Source organism: Bombina bombina, chromosome 5 (assembly GCF_027579735.1).
Source record: "Bombina bombina isolate aBomBom1 chromosome 5, aBomBom1.pri, whole genome shotgun sequence".
NCBI lineage: Eukaryota > Metazoa > Chordata > Amphibia > Anura > Bombinatoridae > Bombina > Bombina bombina.
This window is the reverse complement of record NC_069503.1, coordinates 783753474-783770919: the sequence shown is the minus strand read 5'-3', so window position 1 is coordinate 783770919 and position 17446 is coordinate 783753474. Positions and strand designations below refer to the sequence as shown.

At 41.7% G+C, this 17446-nt stretch overlaps 1 protein-coding gene across 1 annotated transcript in view; it reads right to left on the bottom strand.

Moving 5' to 3' along the window:
• Positions 1-17446, bottom strand: part of RTTN (rotatin) — a 1186344-nt gene that overhangs the window by 329823 nt on the left and 839075 nt on the right. Inside the window, exon 39 of the mRNA XM_053714873.1 lies at positions 5930-6083. Within this exon, the coding sequence (XP_053570848.1) occupies positions 5930-6083 (154 nt within the window). The remainder of the gene's footprint in view (positions 1-5929; positions 6084-17446) is intronic.

Genomic DNA, 17446 nt, shown 5'->3' with positions numbered 1-17446 from the left:
TGCATAGAAACAGTTATAGGGAAGGTAATCCACAGCTCAGCTGTGACAGTTTTGTTGTGTCTGTTTAAAAAAATTTTTTTTTTTTTTTTTTTTTTTTGCATTAAGGGGTTAATCATCCATTTGCAAGTGGGTGCAATGCTCTGTTAACTTATTACATGTACTGTAAAAATTTTGTTTGATTTACTGCCTTTTTTCACTGTTTTTCAAATTTTGACAAAATTTGTTTCTCTTAAAGGCACAATAACGTTTGTTATATTTGCTTGTTAACTTGATTTAAAGTGTTTTCCAAGCTTACTAGTCTCTTTATTCGTTCTAACATGTCTAACATAGAGGAGGCTCTGTGTTTATTATGTTTAAAGCCATGGTGGAACCCCATTTTAGAATGTGTACCAGATGTACGGATTTCATGTTAAACAATAAAGATCTTTTTTTGTATTTAAAAACATTATCACCAGAGGATTCTGTCGAGGGGGAAGTTATGCCGACTAACTCTCCCCACGTGTCAGACCCTTTGACTCCCGCTTTAGGGACTCACACTCAAATGGCGCCAAGTACATCAAGGGCACCCATAGCGTTTATTTTACCAGAGGATTCTGTCGAGGGGGAAGTTATGCCGACTAACTCTCCCCACGTGTCAGACCCTTTGACTCCCGCTCCAGGGACTCACGCTCAAATGGCGCCAAGTATATCAATGGCGCCCATAGCGTTTATTTTACAAGACATGGCAAAGGTTGTGTATAATACACTGGCAGCAGTATTAGTCAGACTACCTGAAATTAAAGGAAAGCAAAACAGCTCTGGGGGTAGATACAGAGCATACAGACGCTTTAAGAACCATGTCTGATACTACCTCACAATATGCTTAGTCTGTGGGTGATATTTGTGACTCAGGGAAGATGATTTAACCTGATTCTGATATTTCTACATTTAAAATTTATGCTTGAGAACCTCCACTTGTTGCTCAGGGAGGCTTTAGCTGCTCTGAATGAATGTGTACAATCGCAGTGCCAGAGAAATTGTGTAGACTGGATAAATAATATGCAGTGCCGGTGTGTACTTATGTTTTTCCAATACCTAAAGAGGTTTACTAAAATTTTTCATAAGGAATGGGATAGACCAGGTGTGCCGTTCTCTTCCCCTCCTATTTTTTAGAAGAATGTTTTCTAATAGTTGCCACCACACGGGACTTATGGCAGACAGTTCCTAAGGTGGAGAGAAGAGTTTCTACTCTAGCTAAGCGTACCACTACCTCTGGCGAGGACTGTTGTGCTTTTTTAGATCCAATGGATAAAAAATGTTTATTCAACAAGGTTTTATCCTGCAGCCCCTTGCACGCATTGCTCCTGTCACTGCTGCTGCGGCGTTCTGGTTTGAGTCTCTTGATGAGGCTTTACAGGCTCCATTGGATGAATATATTTGACAAGCTTAGAGCACTTAAGCTAGCCAATTCCTTTGTTTTCTGATGCCTTTGTTCCTTTGACTAGACTAACGGCTAAGAATTCTGTTTTTTACTATACTGGCGCGCAGAGCGCTATGGCTTATATCATGGTCAGCTGTCGTGACTTTAATAAATAAGCTACTTAACTTCCCTTCAAGGGGCAGACCCTATTCAGGCCTAGTTTGAAGGAGATTATTACTTATATCACTGGAGGAAAAGATCATGCCCTTCCTCAGTACAGGTCCAAATCAAGGGACAAAAAAGGCCTAATTTTCGTGCCTTTCGAAAATTCAAGGCAGGTGTGGCATCAACTTCCTCTAAGGCAAAATAAGAGGGAACTTTTGCTCAGTCCAAGGCGGTCTGGAGACAACCGGACCTGGAACAAAGATAAGCAGGTCAAGGAGCCTGCTGCTGCCTCTAAAACAGCATGAGGAACAGACCCCTATCTGGTAACGGATCCTATAGGGGGTAGACTTCATTCTTCGCCCAGGCGTGGGCAAGAGATGCCCAGGATCCCTGGGCATTGGAAATTATACCCCAGAGATATCTTCTGGATTTCAAAGCTTTCCCCCCCAAAAAAAGGGGAGTTTTTGCCTTTCACATTTATCTGCAAACCAGATAAAGAAAGAGACATTCTTGCATTGTGTACGTGACCCATACAGTTCCAATAGAGGAACAGGGACACAGTTTTCCTCAAATCGGTTTGTGGTTCCCAAGGAAAGGAAACCTTCAGACCTATTTTGGATCTAAAAGATCTTAAACAAATTCTTTAGAATTCTATCATTTAAGATGGAAACTATTCGTACCATCTTAACTATGATCCAGGAGAGTAAATAGAGGACTACAATGGATTTGAAGGATGCTTATCCTCACATTACGATGCATAAAGATCACCATCGGTTTTTCAGGTTTGCCTTTCTAGACAGGCATTACCAGTTTGTAGCTCTTTCCTTTGGGTTAACTACAGCCCCTAGAATCTTTATGGAGGTTCTGGGGTCACTTTGGCGGTCCTTAGGCCGCGGGGCATAGAAGTGGCCCCTTATTTAGACGACATCCTGATACAGGCGTCAAACATCCAAGTTGCCAAGTCTCATACGGACGTAGTACTGGCATTTCTGAGATCGCATGGGTGGAAAGTGAACAAGGAAAGAGTTCTCTATCCCCAATATCAAGGTTTTCCCTCCTAGGGATTCTGATAGATTTTGTAGAAATTAAAATTTACCTGACGGAGTCCAGGTTGTCAAAGTTTCTAAATTTCTGCCGTGTTCTTCATTCCATCCGCGCCCTTTGGTGGCTCAGTACATGAATGTAATCGGCTTAATGGTAGCGGCAAGGGACATAGTACCGTTTGCACGCCTACATTTCAGACCACTGCAACTATGCATGCTCAGCCAGAGGAACGGGGATTACACAGATTTGTTCTCCTGTTAAATCCGGACCAAGAAACCAGAGATTCTCTTCTCTGGTGACTATCTCGGGTCCATCTGTCCAAGGGTATGACCTTCCGCAGGTCAGATGGGACAATTGTTACAACAGATGCCAGCCTTTTAGGTTGGGATACAGTCTGGAACTCCCTGAAGGCTCAGGGATAGTGGACTCAGGAGGAGACCCTCCTTCTAATGAATATTCTGGAACTGGGAGCGATATTCCATGCTCTTCAGACTTGGCCTCAGTTAGCAACTCTGAGGTACATCATATTTCAGTCGGACAATATCACGACTGTGGCTTACATCAACCATCAAGGGGGAACAGAAGTTCCCTAGCAATGTTAGAAGTCTTAAAATAATTCACTGGACAGAGACTCACTCTTGTCTAAAAGCTATCCCTATCCCAGGTGTTGAGAACTGGGAGGCAGATTTTCTAAGTCGTCAGACTTTTCATCCGGGGGAGTGGGAATTCCCTCCGGAGGGGTTTGCACAAGATCAAGCAGGAGAGTGCTTTGGTGCTTTTGACAGCGCCTGCGTGGCCACGCAGGACCTGGTATGCAGATCTGGTGGACATGTCATCCTTTCCACCACGGTCTCTGCTTCTGAGACAGGACCCTCTACCTCAGGGTCTTTTCAACCATCTAAATATAACTAATCTGAGATGGACTGCCTGGAGACAGAACGCTTGATGTTATCAAAGCATGGCTTCTCCGAGTCAGTAATTGATACCTTAATACAGGCATAAAAGCCTGTCTCTAGGAAAATTTAACATAAGATATGGTGTAAATATCTTATTGTTATGAATCCAAGGGTTACTCATGGAGTAAAGTCTGGATTCCCAGGATATTATCTTTTCTCCAAGATGATTTTGAGAAAAGGGTTGTCAGCTAGTTCTTTAAAAGGACAGATTTCTACTCTGTCTATTCTTTTGCACAAGCGTCTGGCAGGTATTCTAGACGTTCAGGCATTTGGTCAGGCTTTGGTTAGAACCAAGCCTGTGGTTAAAAATGTTGCTCCGCCATGGAGCTTAAAGCTGGTTCTTAAGGTTCTTCAAGGAGTTCCATTTGAACCTTTTCATTCCATAGATATCAAACTTCTATCTTGGAAAGTTCCTTTTTGGTAGCTATTTCCTCGGCTCATAGAGTCTCCGAGTTATCTGCGTTGCAATGTGATTCTCCTTATCTGGTTCTCCGTACGGATAAGGTAGTCCTGTGTACCAACCTGGGTTTTTACCTAAGGTGGTATCTAACAAGAATATCACTCAAGAGATTGTTGTTCCATTCTTGTATCCTAATCCTTCTTCAAAGAAGGAACGTCTATTACACAATTTGGACGTGGTTCGTGTTTTAAAGTTTTACTTACAAGCTACTACAGATTTTCATCAAACATTCACCTTGTTTGTTGTCTATTCTGGACAGAGGAGAGGTCAAAGGACTTCAGCAACCTCTCTGTCTTTTTGGTTAAAAAGCATAATTCATTTAGCTTATAAGACTGCTGGACAGCAGCCTCCTGAAGGGATTACAGCTCATTCTACTAGAGCTATGGTTTTCACTTGGGCCTTTTTTAAATGTGGCTTCTGTTGAACAGATTACAAGATGGAGTCTTGGTCTGCGTTTCATACTTTTTCAAATTTAACAAATTTGATACCTTGCTTCTTCGGAGGCTATTTTTGGGAGAAAGGGTTTTTTACAGGCAGTGGTAACTTCCGTTTAAGTACCTGCCTTGTGCCTCCCATCATCCGTGTACTTTAGCTTTGGTATTGGTATCCCATAAGTAATGGATGATCCGTGGACTGGATACACTTAACAAGAGAAAACATAATTTATGCTTACCTGATAAATTTATTTCTCTTGTAGTGTATCCAGTCCACGGCCCGCCCTGTCACTTTAAGGCAGGTAATTTTTCCATTAAACTACAGTCACCACTGCACCCTATGGTTTTCCTTTCTCTGCATGTTTTCGGTCGAATGACTGGTAATGGCAGTTAGGGGAGGAGCTATATAGCAGCTTTGCTGTGGGTGGACTCTTGCAACTTCCTGTTGGGAAGGAGAATATATCCCATAAGTAATGGATGATCCGTGGACTGGATACACTACAAGAGAAATAAATTTATCAGGTAAGCATAAATTATGTTATATATATATATATATATATATATATATATATAAATACATAGAACATATTGTGCTATGTGCAGAGCATTGGAATGTAAAATATTTACAGTATATACACAGTACAGTATAACACTTTATTAAATATTAATATTGCATTAGTATGCTTTTTCATGTTTTCAGCTACTTAAAGTATAAAGGACTCAAATGCACATGTATATATGTCTATACATGTATTTATGTGTTTATATGTCTGTAAATAGAAATATACACATATAAATACACACACACATTATATATATATATATATATATATATATATATATATATATATATATATAAAAACATACATATCTATAAATATATGCACATGTATATATATATATATATATATATATATATATATATATATATATATATGTTCTTGTTGAATGAAGAAACATGAGTTGGAGTCATCTGTGAGCAATGCAAATTTTTGACTACCACTGGATATCTATTGATATCTATTTGACTACCACTGGATATCTATATCTATCTATATCTATATATACACATACATACATACATACACACACACACACACACACAATACATATACATCTTTAGCCATGTATATGTATGTATCTCTAACACCTGAGACCTCATATCTTTGATCCCTTATATCTTTTTTTTATATATTTTTCTTAGATGCTAATATTATGAGTATAACTGTACTTTTTAATATATTTTTAATGTGTTTCGTGCCGCAATTTGTGCAATTACTTTTTTGAGCTAGAACTTTATCATTGGCTTAAATAACAGTATTGTTTGCTAGTGAACATTGTATATACAATGGAGCCAATAGTATCATCATAAGAGGTCAAAACATGAAAGTACATATGTATTAATTTAACACAAACTCTGTATTTCCATTAAGCTGGCGATTTACTGTCTTCAATGGGAAATAGGACTTACCAAAGCATTGTTTGTATTCCATGGAAAGCACTGAAAACAAAATTGCCAATAGTGGCTTCAGCAATTCATCCTGTTTCACAATTTTAATATCTACAAGAAGACATACATGTGTAAGCCTTGATAAGGAAGAGATATACTGAAGGAGGGAAACCACCTATATGAGAAAAAAAGAATTATACAAAAGGTTACTTGTTTGTAGAGTAAACCACATACATAAAACCAACACGAACAACCAAATCTATGCTTAGGGACCAAATGCTAATACCACAGAGTTTAAACACTTAATCCCCATATAAAAGAGTTGCACGATGCATAACAGTTTATTACAATGTCTAGAAGAGTAATTTTGCTTTAAATCCAAATTAAATTCACAAGAAGAAAAAGTGGGCTGATGAATTAGACCAAGTAAAGACACAAAATAACATAAAACAGTATAGCTCATAAGGGAAGTGATCACATTGACGGTTTCTATACTTCCTCTGGATACATATGGGGGCCATTTAGAAACAGCATTTTATATTTATAGCTAATTTGAGATCAATAGTTTATTTTATTGTTTCAATTGCATTTCCATGTATTCTGTTAGTAGAGCTGTTTCTGTTATTGTGTTCAGCAATGAGGAATGCAGAAATTGTTTGATCTCGCGCTCCTACAGCTCTGGAAGGGGTTACAGCAAATAATTCTCAATTTAAAACATCAATTTATCTCTGTCAGAGATGCCGGTAGAGATAAATTGATGTTTTAAACTAAGAATTATGATGACCCTGTGTGGTCGTTTTAATATATATATTTCTATCAACTTTTTTTTTGGCAATTGGAGTATTTTCCTTAAAGATACGTGGAAGTAAACAACTTGCCGGGAGTGAGTTTGCTGAATAACACTAAGACCTCAGACTGTGTTATCTCACCCAGTGGGTGATTGCATATTGTGAGTTTCAATATACAAATTTGCTTCATTCCCACATTATTCTTTGTTGAAGAGCTATCAAGGTAGATGTCTGGAGCACAACATGGAAGTAAATAGTGCGGCCATCTAGAGCTCTTGCTAATGGATAACATTCTTGCAAAACTGCTGCCATAAATAGACAAGTACACGCTGCAGATCTTATGCCCAGCTTTTCAAAAAAAGATACCAAGAGAACAAATAAAATGGACTAGAAGAAAATTAGAAAGTTGTTTAAAATTGTATGCTCTACCTAAATCATGAAAGAAAAATGTTGTGTTTCACGTTCCTTTAAGCAAACATTTGGATTTTTTTGTGCATTAGAAATTGTTTTATTCATCAGTTGTGACAGTAAATATTTAATTTTGCAACACAACTAACTGACTATGTGAACAGTACTTCAGAATATCATTGTTTCAGCAAATAAATCATGTTATATGCAATGTAATTACAACAAGGAAACAAGTTGAAATTTTAGATTTCAAGTTAAATGTTTAGTCCCCTCCTATTCCAAAGTGAGGGACAAATAAAAATTCTTAAAACATTCCAGATGCTGATAAAAATGCAAGAACTATCTTGACAGTTAAAAAAAAGGAAAAAGGCAATTTATGTATTGGTTAACCCCCCCCCCCCCCCAGATTTACCAGCGTGGGGTGAGGGTAAAGTCAAATGCAAGCCCTCAGCAAGCGTAGAGTGGCACACCCCAAATAAAGGCTAAACTCTCGATGTTAACAGGGTCAGTAAAAGAGTGGGCGACAGAACACTGAGCGCAGGGTGGGCTCTTGCGGCCTTAAAAAGGGTCTATTCCATGATGTGAGGATTAGAACTTAACCCAAAGTAGGTGAAGGGGATAAATATGAAGCCCCTTATAAATAGTGGGTAAGGAAATGTCTTGCACAATTCAGTATGGTATGCTTAAAGTAAAAATTGCGTGGATAAGTGCTCTCTGCTGAATTTCCTCAGTCGGGTGGTATACTAGGCCCAAGTATATTATAGTAAAGTGTCCCTGTGGGCAGAGGCGCTACTCCACGTGGTAGCTGTATAGTGCGTGTGCAATGTGGTGGCCACACTCTAATAGTTAGTTGACAAATGTAGGGACTAAGCTTACCCAGCTGCTAGTCAAGCTCTCTGTATTGCAGGGTCTATTTTCCCTTGCGGAGCGTGATCTGAAGGGACAACTGTGTCCAGCTACTGTCCCCGGAGGTTAAGAGCTGACTTAGCAATTGCGGCCCAGGCGAGGTAAAAGTAAGCAGGGATGGCGTTGCTTGTCTTACAGAGAGTTTCTGCGGCTACAACATAAGTAGGTGTCCACTCTTCAACTAGTGATCGTGGATTCACTAGTCTCCAGCAAGTCAGCAGTCACGCTATGTGAACAGACTGAGCACAGCTTCAACCTGGATGCGGTCGTGTGTTGGTGGTTCCGGTGTTGCGGGACAGAGGTGTTATGGCGGATCTGCGTGGTGCCCAGCCGTCAAGACACTGACAGGTGGCGTGAGGTTAGGTGGCAGGGAGGGACAAAGGGCAAAATTAAGGGGGTTTGTAGAGATTGGATAGGTAATTAGGGTAAAATTACAGGGTTTTTCCTGGAGCTACACTAAAGTGTGACCAGTCTCTTCCCTGGTTGGCTCCGCCCCCCTTTTTCTTTTCACTATCTCCATGCACTGAACAACTGAAGGATGAAGAGAAGACTGCAGCTGACGACAAGCTGACTGGAGCTTGATCTTGCGCTGATCTGTAAGAAAGATCCTCATAGCTACCGAGTCTATGATCACTCCCAGGAAATTCACTCTTGTTTGAAGAACAAGAGAACTATTTTCCAGATTTACTTTCTAGCTATGACTATGAATATACCAGCGTAACTTCTCTGTGTGGGAATCCGCTAACTAAGAAAATGGCGCCTGAACCAAGGTATCGTCCAAGTACGGGGCCATAGCGATGCCCTGCAGTCTGACAACTGCAAACAGAGCTCCCAAGACCTTTGTGAAAACTCTCGGAGCAGTAACCAGACCAAAAGGATAAGCCATAAACTGGAAATGTTTGTCTAGGAACGCAAATCTGAGAAATTGATGATGATCTCGATGGAAAGGAGTGTAAAGATATGCAGCCTTCAAATCCACCATTGTCATAAATTGGCCCTGGAGTACAAGCAGAATAATGAATCTGATTGTCTCCATCTTGAAAGAAGGTAACTTCAGAAACTTGATTAAACTCTTTATATCTAAAATAGGGCAAACGATTCCCTCTTTCTTTTGAACTACAAATAGATTTGAATAAAACCCTTTGCCCCTTTCTCCTGAGGGAACTGGAACTATGACCCCATATGACCCCCATGTGTCTGAGCTACTCTCTTTTCTGGCCTCTTTGAAACTCGGACAACAGAAGCCTGCCTCTGGGAGGCCAAGATCAAAAAAGCCTACCCTGTAACCCTGGGAAATAATGTCCATCACCCAAGGGTCCTGTGCTGACCGGGCCCAGGTCTCTTAAAACAGACTTAGTCTGCCCTAGTTCGGGGGCCACCCCTTTGTGCTGGCTTAGTGTCAGTTGAAGACTTTTTGGCCTTATTCCATACTGGATTTGCTTTCCAAGTCCCCCTGGGGTGTTATGGTTTGTTGAAAGAGGAGTTCCTCTGTAACGTATTCAGATGAAAGGAACGGAAACAACCCACTATTCTGCCTTTCTGCTTAGCTTTTTTGTCTTTAGAAAGAAAGGCTCCCTTTCCTCCTGCGACACTGGAGATAATGGAATCTAAACCCGGTCCAAATAAGGTCTTTCCCATGAAGGCCAAAGACTTTAGTCTACATTTTAAAACCATATCAGCTGACCAATATTTCAGCCTAAGTGCCCTTCTGGCAAGCACAGTTAGCCCTATATCCTGGATCTCATCCAGGGGAGATTAAATAGTTACCAATTCAGCTAGTGAATCGCACCAAACAGCTACAGCACCAGCTACAGCTGCAATACTAACAGCCGGTTGAAAAAGGAGACCCCCTTGTAGGAAAGCCCTCCTCAGATAACCTTCAAGTTTTCTAACCATTGGGTCCTTGAAGAGAGTGCTGCCCTGCAAAGGGATGGCAGTTCTCTTAGCCAAATTAGAAATGGCTCTGTCAACTTTGGGAACATAACAACCGGAGCCCGAGATTTGGGTTTAAATATAATATCCAATTTCTTAACTGTTTTTTTCCTCAGACAGCTTGAACTCTAATACTCCCAAATTACGTAGAATCTCCTTAAGAAGGTACCTAAGGCATTCCATATTAAATCTGAAAGTAAAATCTTTGTCATCCTTATCAGCCTTCATAGGGGAATCTGATGACAGTTCACCCTCTGAGACAGACGATGACGAGTCTTCATCCAAAACTTGAACTGCCATCAAAGTCTTTGCCAGATGATGGCATAGCTCCCAGGACAACACCGCAAACTGCAGTTGATCTGAAAAATTCTGGTGGAAAAGGAGAAGAGTTACTCTGAGGCACTAGAGCACCATTATTAGAATTATCAGTTTGAGAAAACTGGATAGGAGAGCCTACCACAGAAGGCTGACTGCCGTCTACATCGCCCTGATTCTGAGAAATCTGGGGTGAGCACAATGAAGAATTTTAAACATTTGCACTTTCAGAGTGAGACTGGAGAACAAACAGTAAACAAAGCTGCGCTAGAGGGCACACAATGTATATTTTACAAAGTAGATATGTATTATTGTCAATAAAAAACATCAAGAAGCTCCTCTCCAGGAGACCCAACTGCAGTTCCAGCATGTTCCACGATACCCCTCACTCACAAAATCTCTCCCACATACAGAACTATAAAGATACACAGTGTTAAAGGGATACTAAACCCACATTTTTTTCTGTCATAATTCAGATAGAGCATGCAATTTTAAGCAGCTTTATAATGTACTTCTATTATCATTGTTTCTTAGTTCTCTTGCTATCTTTATTTGAAAAAGCAGGAATAAAAGCTTTGGAGCTGGCCCATTTTAGGTTGAGAACCTGGGTTGTGCTTGCTGATTGGATGGCTAAATGCAGGCACCGATCAGCAAGCCCTATCCAGGGTACTGAACAAAAAAAAGGCCGGCTCCAAAGCTTTCATTCCTGCCTTTTCAAATAAAGATAGCAAGAGAACAAAGAAAAAATTATAATAGGAGTAAATTAGAAAGTTGCTTAAAATTGCATGCTCTATCCAAATCATGAAAGAAAACAAAAATTGGGTTTGCTATCCCTTTAAGTAATAATAAACCCCCGCAAAGTGCCATGAGATAAATATAGTTATACAGAAATCCCAAGTTAAATATTTTGCCCAACTTACCCCCTCCTGTCAGCTATATACACACTGGGAACCACTTGATGCACCACACAGCCAGAAAGAGAGACAAATGAGAAAGGGGCAGAGCACGCGTTGACAGGTCTAAAATAGTGCTTTCTGCTTAGCAGAGAAATCATAATGTCTCCTGCGTTGCTGCTCTTACCGTCCGCAGCATGAAAAATGCCCTGAGCAGAACTGTCAGTTGAACCGCGCTGTAAGTCACTCTATGAACAGCGCTGTTAGCCGCGCTCATAAAGAGCAATGTGTATTAGTATAATGTGCACACACACAAAGTCCCTTGGGATAAAGGCACTCAACATGACCAAGTCGTATAAAGTACTGCTCTGGTAGAATCATGACTCCTATATACAGAACCACTGCAAATTAGGCACCAGCCATGTAGTCTGATCCATATGCAAGAAAGATATTAGGCACAAGCCATGTAGTCTGATCCATATGCAAAAAAGATATTAGGCAACTAGCCTGTATCAGGGGTAGTTTGGGACTCACCTCTTAATGGTTGTCTCCAGTGTACACAAGTACCTGTAAGTAAAAAAACACCAAGTGTTAATCCCCTGTCCAGGACAGATCCAAGGAAGAAAGAACATCACTGACATACAGGTGAGGCTAGGGAACTTCTCTGCGAGACCCCAAGACAGAGTTAAAATCTCCAGCATACATAACAGAGTACAGCGATAGCTTCCTAACCCTCCCTTCAATGAGCTATCCATTGAGGGATAACTTGTTAAAATCAATTTTCTTGGAGAGCACCTCATTCTCTACCTACCTCCAAGATGAGGCAGGCAAAGAACTACTGGGAAGTAAGGGGAAGTGGGAAGGAAACTTGAATGCTCTGGTAGAAGTACCTTTGCCTCCTCCTGGTGGCCAGATGTTTAATTCCCACTTGTAAGAATAGGATTTTGTGGACTCTTACTAACATTAGAAAGAAAACAAAATGTATGCTTACCTGATAAATGTATTTCTCTTGTGGTGTATCCAGTCCACGGATTCATCCATTACTTGTGGGATATTCTCCTTTCCAACAGGAAGCTGCAAGAGGATCACCCACAGCAGAGCTGTCTATATAGATCCTCCCCTAACTGCCACCCCCAGTCATTTGACCGAAGACAAGCAAGAATAAGGAGAAACTATAGGGTGCAGTGGTGACTGTAGTTTAAAAAATAAATAACACCTGCCTTAAAATGACAGGGCGGGCCGTGGACTGGATACACCACAAGATAAATAAATTTATAAGGTAAGCATAAATTTTGTTTTCTCTTGTAAGGTGTATCCAGTCCACGGATTCATCCATTACTTGTGGGATACCAATACCAAAGCTATAGGACACGGATGAAGGGAGGGACAAGGCAGGCGCTTAAACGGAGGACACCACTGCCTGTAAGACCTTTCTCCCAAAAACAGCCTCCGAAGAAGCAAAAGTATCAAATTTGTAGAATTTAGAAAAGGTATGAAGCGAAGACCAAGTCGCCGCCTTACAAATCTGTTCAACAGAAGCCTCATTTTTAAAAGCCCATGTGGAAGCTACTGCTCTAGTGGAATGAGCTGTAATTCTCTCAGGAGGCTCCTGGCCAGCAGTCTCGTAAGCAAAGCGGATTAAGCTTCTTAACCAAAAAGAAAGAGAAGTTGCCGAAGCCTTTTGGCCTCTCCTCTGTCCAGAGTAAAGCACAAACAAAGCAGATGTTTGACGAAAATCTTTAGTGTCTTGTAAATAGAAGGAAGAAGGATTAGGACATAGTGAAGGAACAACAATCTCCTGATTGATATTCTTATTAGATACCACCTTAGGAAGAAACCCAGGTTTGGTACGCAACACTACCTTATCAGCATGGAAAATGAGATAAGGAGAATCACATTGTAAAGCCGATAACTCCGAAACTCGTCGAGCTGAGGAGATAGCTACCAAAAACAGAACTTTCCAAGACAACAGCTTGATATCTATGGAATGCAAAGGTTCAAACGGAACCCCTTGAAGAACTTTAAGAACTAAATTTAGACTCCATGGTGGAGCAACAGGTTTAAACACAGGCTTGATTCGAACTAAAGCCTGACAAAACGCCTGAACGTCTGGAGTATTAGCCAGACGCTTGTGCAAAAGGACAGAGCAGAAATCTGTCCCTTTAAGGAACTAGCCGACAATCCCTTCTCCTATCCTTCTTGGAGAAAAGATAATATTCTAGGAATCCTGACCTTACTCCATGAGTAACCCTTGGATTCACACCAATGAAGATATTTACACCATATCTTATGATAGATTTTCCTGGTAACAGGCTTTCGAGCCTGAATTAAGGTATCAATGACCGATTCAGAGAAAACACACTTTGATAAAATCAAGCGTTCAATCTCCAAGCAGTCAGACGCAGAGAAATTAGGTTTGGATGGTTGAAAGGATCCTGAAGTAGAAGGTCCTGCCTCAGCGGCAGGGTCCATGGTGGACAGGATGACATGTCCACCAGGTCTGCATACCAAGTCCTGCGTGGCCACGCAGGTGCTATCAAAATCACCGAAGCTCTCCCCTGCCTGATCTTGGCAATCAGACGAGGGAGCAGAGGAAACGGTGGAAACACATAAGCCAGGTTGAAGGACCAAGGGGCTGCTAGAGCATCTATCAGAGTTGCCTTGGGGTCCCTGGACCTGGACCCGTAACAAGGAAGCTTGGCGTTCTGGCGAGACGCCATGAGATCCAGTTCTGGTTTGCCCCAAAGTTGAATCAACTGAGCAAATACCTCCGGATGGAGTTCCCATTCTCCCGGATGAAAAGTCTGCCGACTTAGAAAATCCGCCTCCCAGTTCTCGACACCTGGGATATGGATAGCTGATAGATGGCAGGAGTGAACCTCTGCCCATAGAATTATCTTTGAAACCTCCAACATTGCTAGGGAACTCCTTGTTCCCCCTTGATGGTTGATGTAGGCTACAGTCGTGATATTGTCCGACTGAAATCTGATGAACCTGACCCCAGCTAGCTGATGCCACGCCTGAAGAGCATTGAAAATCGCTCTTAGTTCCAGAATGTTTATCGGAAGGAGTGCCTCCTCCTGAGTCTACGAGCCCTGAGCCTTCAGGGAGTTCCAGACTGCACCCCAGCCGAGAAGGCTGGCAACTGTCGTTACTATAGTCCAATCTGGCCTGCGGAAGCTCATCCCCTTGGACAGATGGACCTGACATAGCCACCAGAGAAGAGAATCTCTGGTTCCTTGATCCAGATTTAGTAGAGGGGACAAATTTGTGTAATCCCCATTCCACTGACTGAGCATGCAAAGTTACAGCGGTCTGAGATGTAGGCGGGCAAACTGTACTATGTCCATTGCCGCTACCATTAAACCGATTACTTCCATACACTGAGCCACTGAAGGACGAGAAGTGGAATAAAGAACACGGCAAGAGTCTAGAAGTTTTGACAATCTGGCCTTCGTTAGGTAAATCTTCATTTCTACCAAATCTATCAGAGTCCCTAGGAATGAAACTCTTGTTAGAGGTGATAGAGAACTCTTTTCTTCGTTCACCTTCCACCCATGGGACCTCAGAAATGCCAGAACAATGTCCGTATGGGACCTTGCGATTTAAAAAGTCGGCGCTTGTATTAGAATGTCGTCTAAGTAAGGGGCTACTGCTATACCCCGCGGCCTTAGGACCGCTAGGAGGGACCCTAGAACCTTCGTAAAGATTCTTGGTGCCGTGGCCAACCCAAAGGGAAGAGCCACAAACTGGTAGTGCCTGTCTAGAAAGGCAAACCTGAGAAAACAATAATGATCTTTGTGTATCGGGATGTGAAGATAAGCATCCTTTAAGTCTACGGTAGCCATATATTGACCCTCCTGGATCATAGGAAGGATGGTTCGAATAGTCTCCATCTTGAAGGATGGGACTCTGAGAAATTTGTTTACGATCTTGAGATGTAAGATTGGTCTGAATGTTCCCTCTTACTTGGGAACCACAAACAGATTTGAATAAAAACCATGCCCCTGTTCCTCCTTTGGAACTGGGTGGATCACTCCCATAACTAGGAGGTCTCAAACACAATGTAAGAATGCCTCTCTCTTTATCTGGTTTACAGATAAATGTGAGAGATGAAATCTCCCTTTTGGGGGAGAGGTTTTGAATTCCAGGAGATAACCCTTGGACACAATTTCCAATGCCCAGGGATCCTGGACATCTCTTGCCCAAGCCAGGGCGAAGAGAGAGAGTCTGCCCCCTACTAGATCCGTTTCCAGATCGGGGGCTGCTCCTTCATGCTGTCTTAGAGGCAGCAGCAGGCTTTTTGGCCTGTTTCCCCTTGTTCCAAGCCTGGTTAGGTCTCCAGACCAGCTTAGACTGGGTAAAAGTTCCCTCTTGCTTTGTGTTAGAGGAAGTTGAAGCTGCACCACTCTTGAAGGGCCGAAAACTAGACCGTTTGGTCCTTAATTTGTTGGACCTGTCTTGAGGAAGGGCGTGACCTTTTCCTCCAGTGATGTCAGAAATGATCTCCTTCAGTCCAGGCCCGAAGAGAATGTTGAGAAGTTAAGACTTTGAAGTCACGTCAGCTGACCAGGAGTTAAGCCATAGCGCCCTATGCTCCTGAATAGCAAAACCTGAATTTTTAGCCGTTAGTTTGGTTAAATGAACAACGGCGTCAGAAACAAATGAATTGGCTAGCTTAAGGGCCCTAAGCTTGTCAATAATATCTTCCAACGGAGTTTCAACCTGTAGAGCCTCCTCTAGAGACTCAAACCAGAAAGCCGCAGCAGCAGTGACTGGGGCAATGCATGCAAGAGGCTGGAGAATAAAACCTTGTTGAATAAAATTTTTATTAAAGTAACCCTCTAATCTTTTATCCATTGGATCTAGAAAAGCACAACTGTCCTCGACAGGGATAGTTGTACGCTTAGCTAGAGTAGAAACTGCTCCCTCCACCATAGGGACCGTCTGCCACAAGTCCCGTGTAGCGGCGTCTATAGGAAACATCTTTTTAAAAACAGGAGGGGGAGAGAACGGTACACCTGGTCTATCCCATTCCTTAGTAATAATTTCAGAAAACCTCTTAGGGATTGGAAAAACATCAGTGTAAGTAGGTACTGCATAGTATTTATCCAATCTACATAATTTCTCTGGGACTACAATAGCGTCACAGTCGTCCAGAGTTGCTAAGACCGACCTCCCTGAGCAATATGCGGAGGTGCTCAAGCTTAAATTTAAATGTAGACATATCAGAATCAGGTTGAAGTATCTTTCCTGAATCAGAAAAATCACCCACAGATTGAAGCTCCCCTGCTTCAGCTTCAGTACATTGTGAGGGTGTATCAGACATAGCCACTAAAGCGTCAGAGAGCTCTGTATTTATTCTAGTCCCAGAGCGGTCTCGCTTTCCTTGCAATCCTGGCAGTTTAGATAATACCTCTGTAAGGGTATGATTCATAACTGCCACCATGTCTTGCAAGGTAAATGCAATGGGCGCTCTAGATGTACTTGGCGTCCCCTGAGCGGGATTTATAGGTTCTGACACGTGGGGAGAGTTAGACGGCATAACTTCCTCCTTGCCAATTTCTTCTGGTGATAAATTTTTTAAAGCCAGAATATGGTCTTTGTAATCTATAGTAAAATCAGTGCATTTGGTACACATTCTAATAGGGGGTTCCACAATGGCTTCTAAACATTATGAACAATGACTTTCCTCTATGTCAGACATGTTTAAACAGACTAGTAATGAGACCAGCAAGCTTGGAAAACACTTTAATAACTGTGAACAAGCAAAAAATAAAAACGGTTCTGTGCCTTTAAGAGAAAAAAACAATCACAGAAACTGCAAAACAGTGAAAAAAGCAGTAAATTTTACGAAATTTTTACAGTGTGTATAATAGACTGAAATAGCATTGCACCCACTTGCAAATGGATGATTAACCCCTTAGTTTCAAAACCGGATAAAAAAAAACCAATATAAACGTTTTTAAACAGTCACAACCAACTGCCACAGCTCTACTGTGGCTCCTACCTGCCCATACAACGACTTTGGAAGGCACAAAAACCCTTTAGAGAGGTCCTATATGTTAAGGGGACTCCTTCAGGGAAGCTGGATGTCTCAAGCTGCCAAAACTACTGCGCAATTTAGGCGCGAAATTAGGCCCCTCCCAACCTGTACTCACAGTGAGAGGGCCTTAAAAAACTATCCCTAGGCAAAATCTAGTCAGCCATGTGGAAAAACTGGGCCCCAGAATAAAGTTTTATCATCAATTTGTAATAAACGTTTATGTACCTCAAGCAAACGTTATATCTATTCA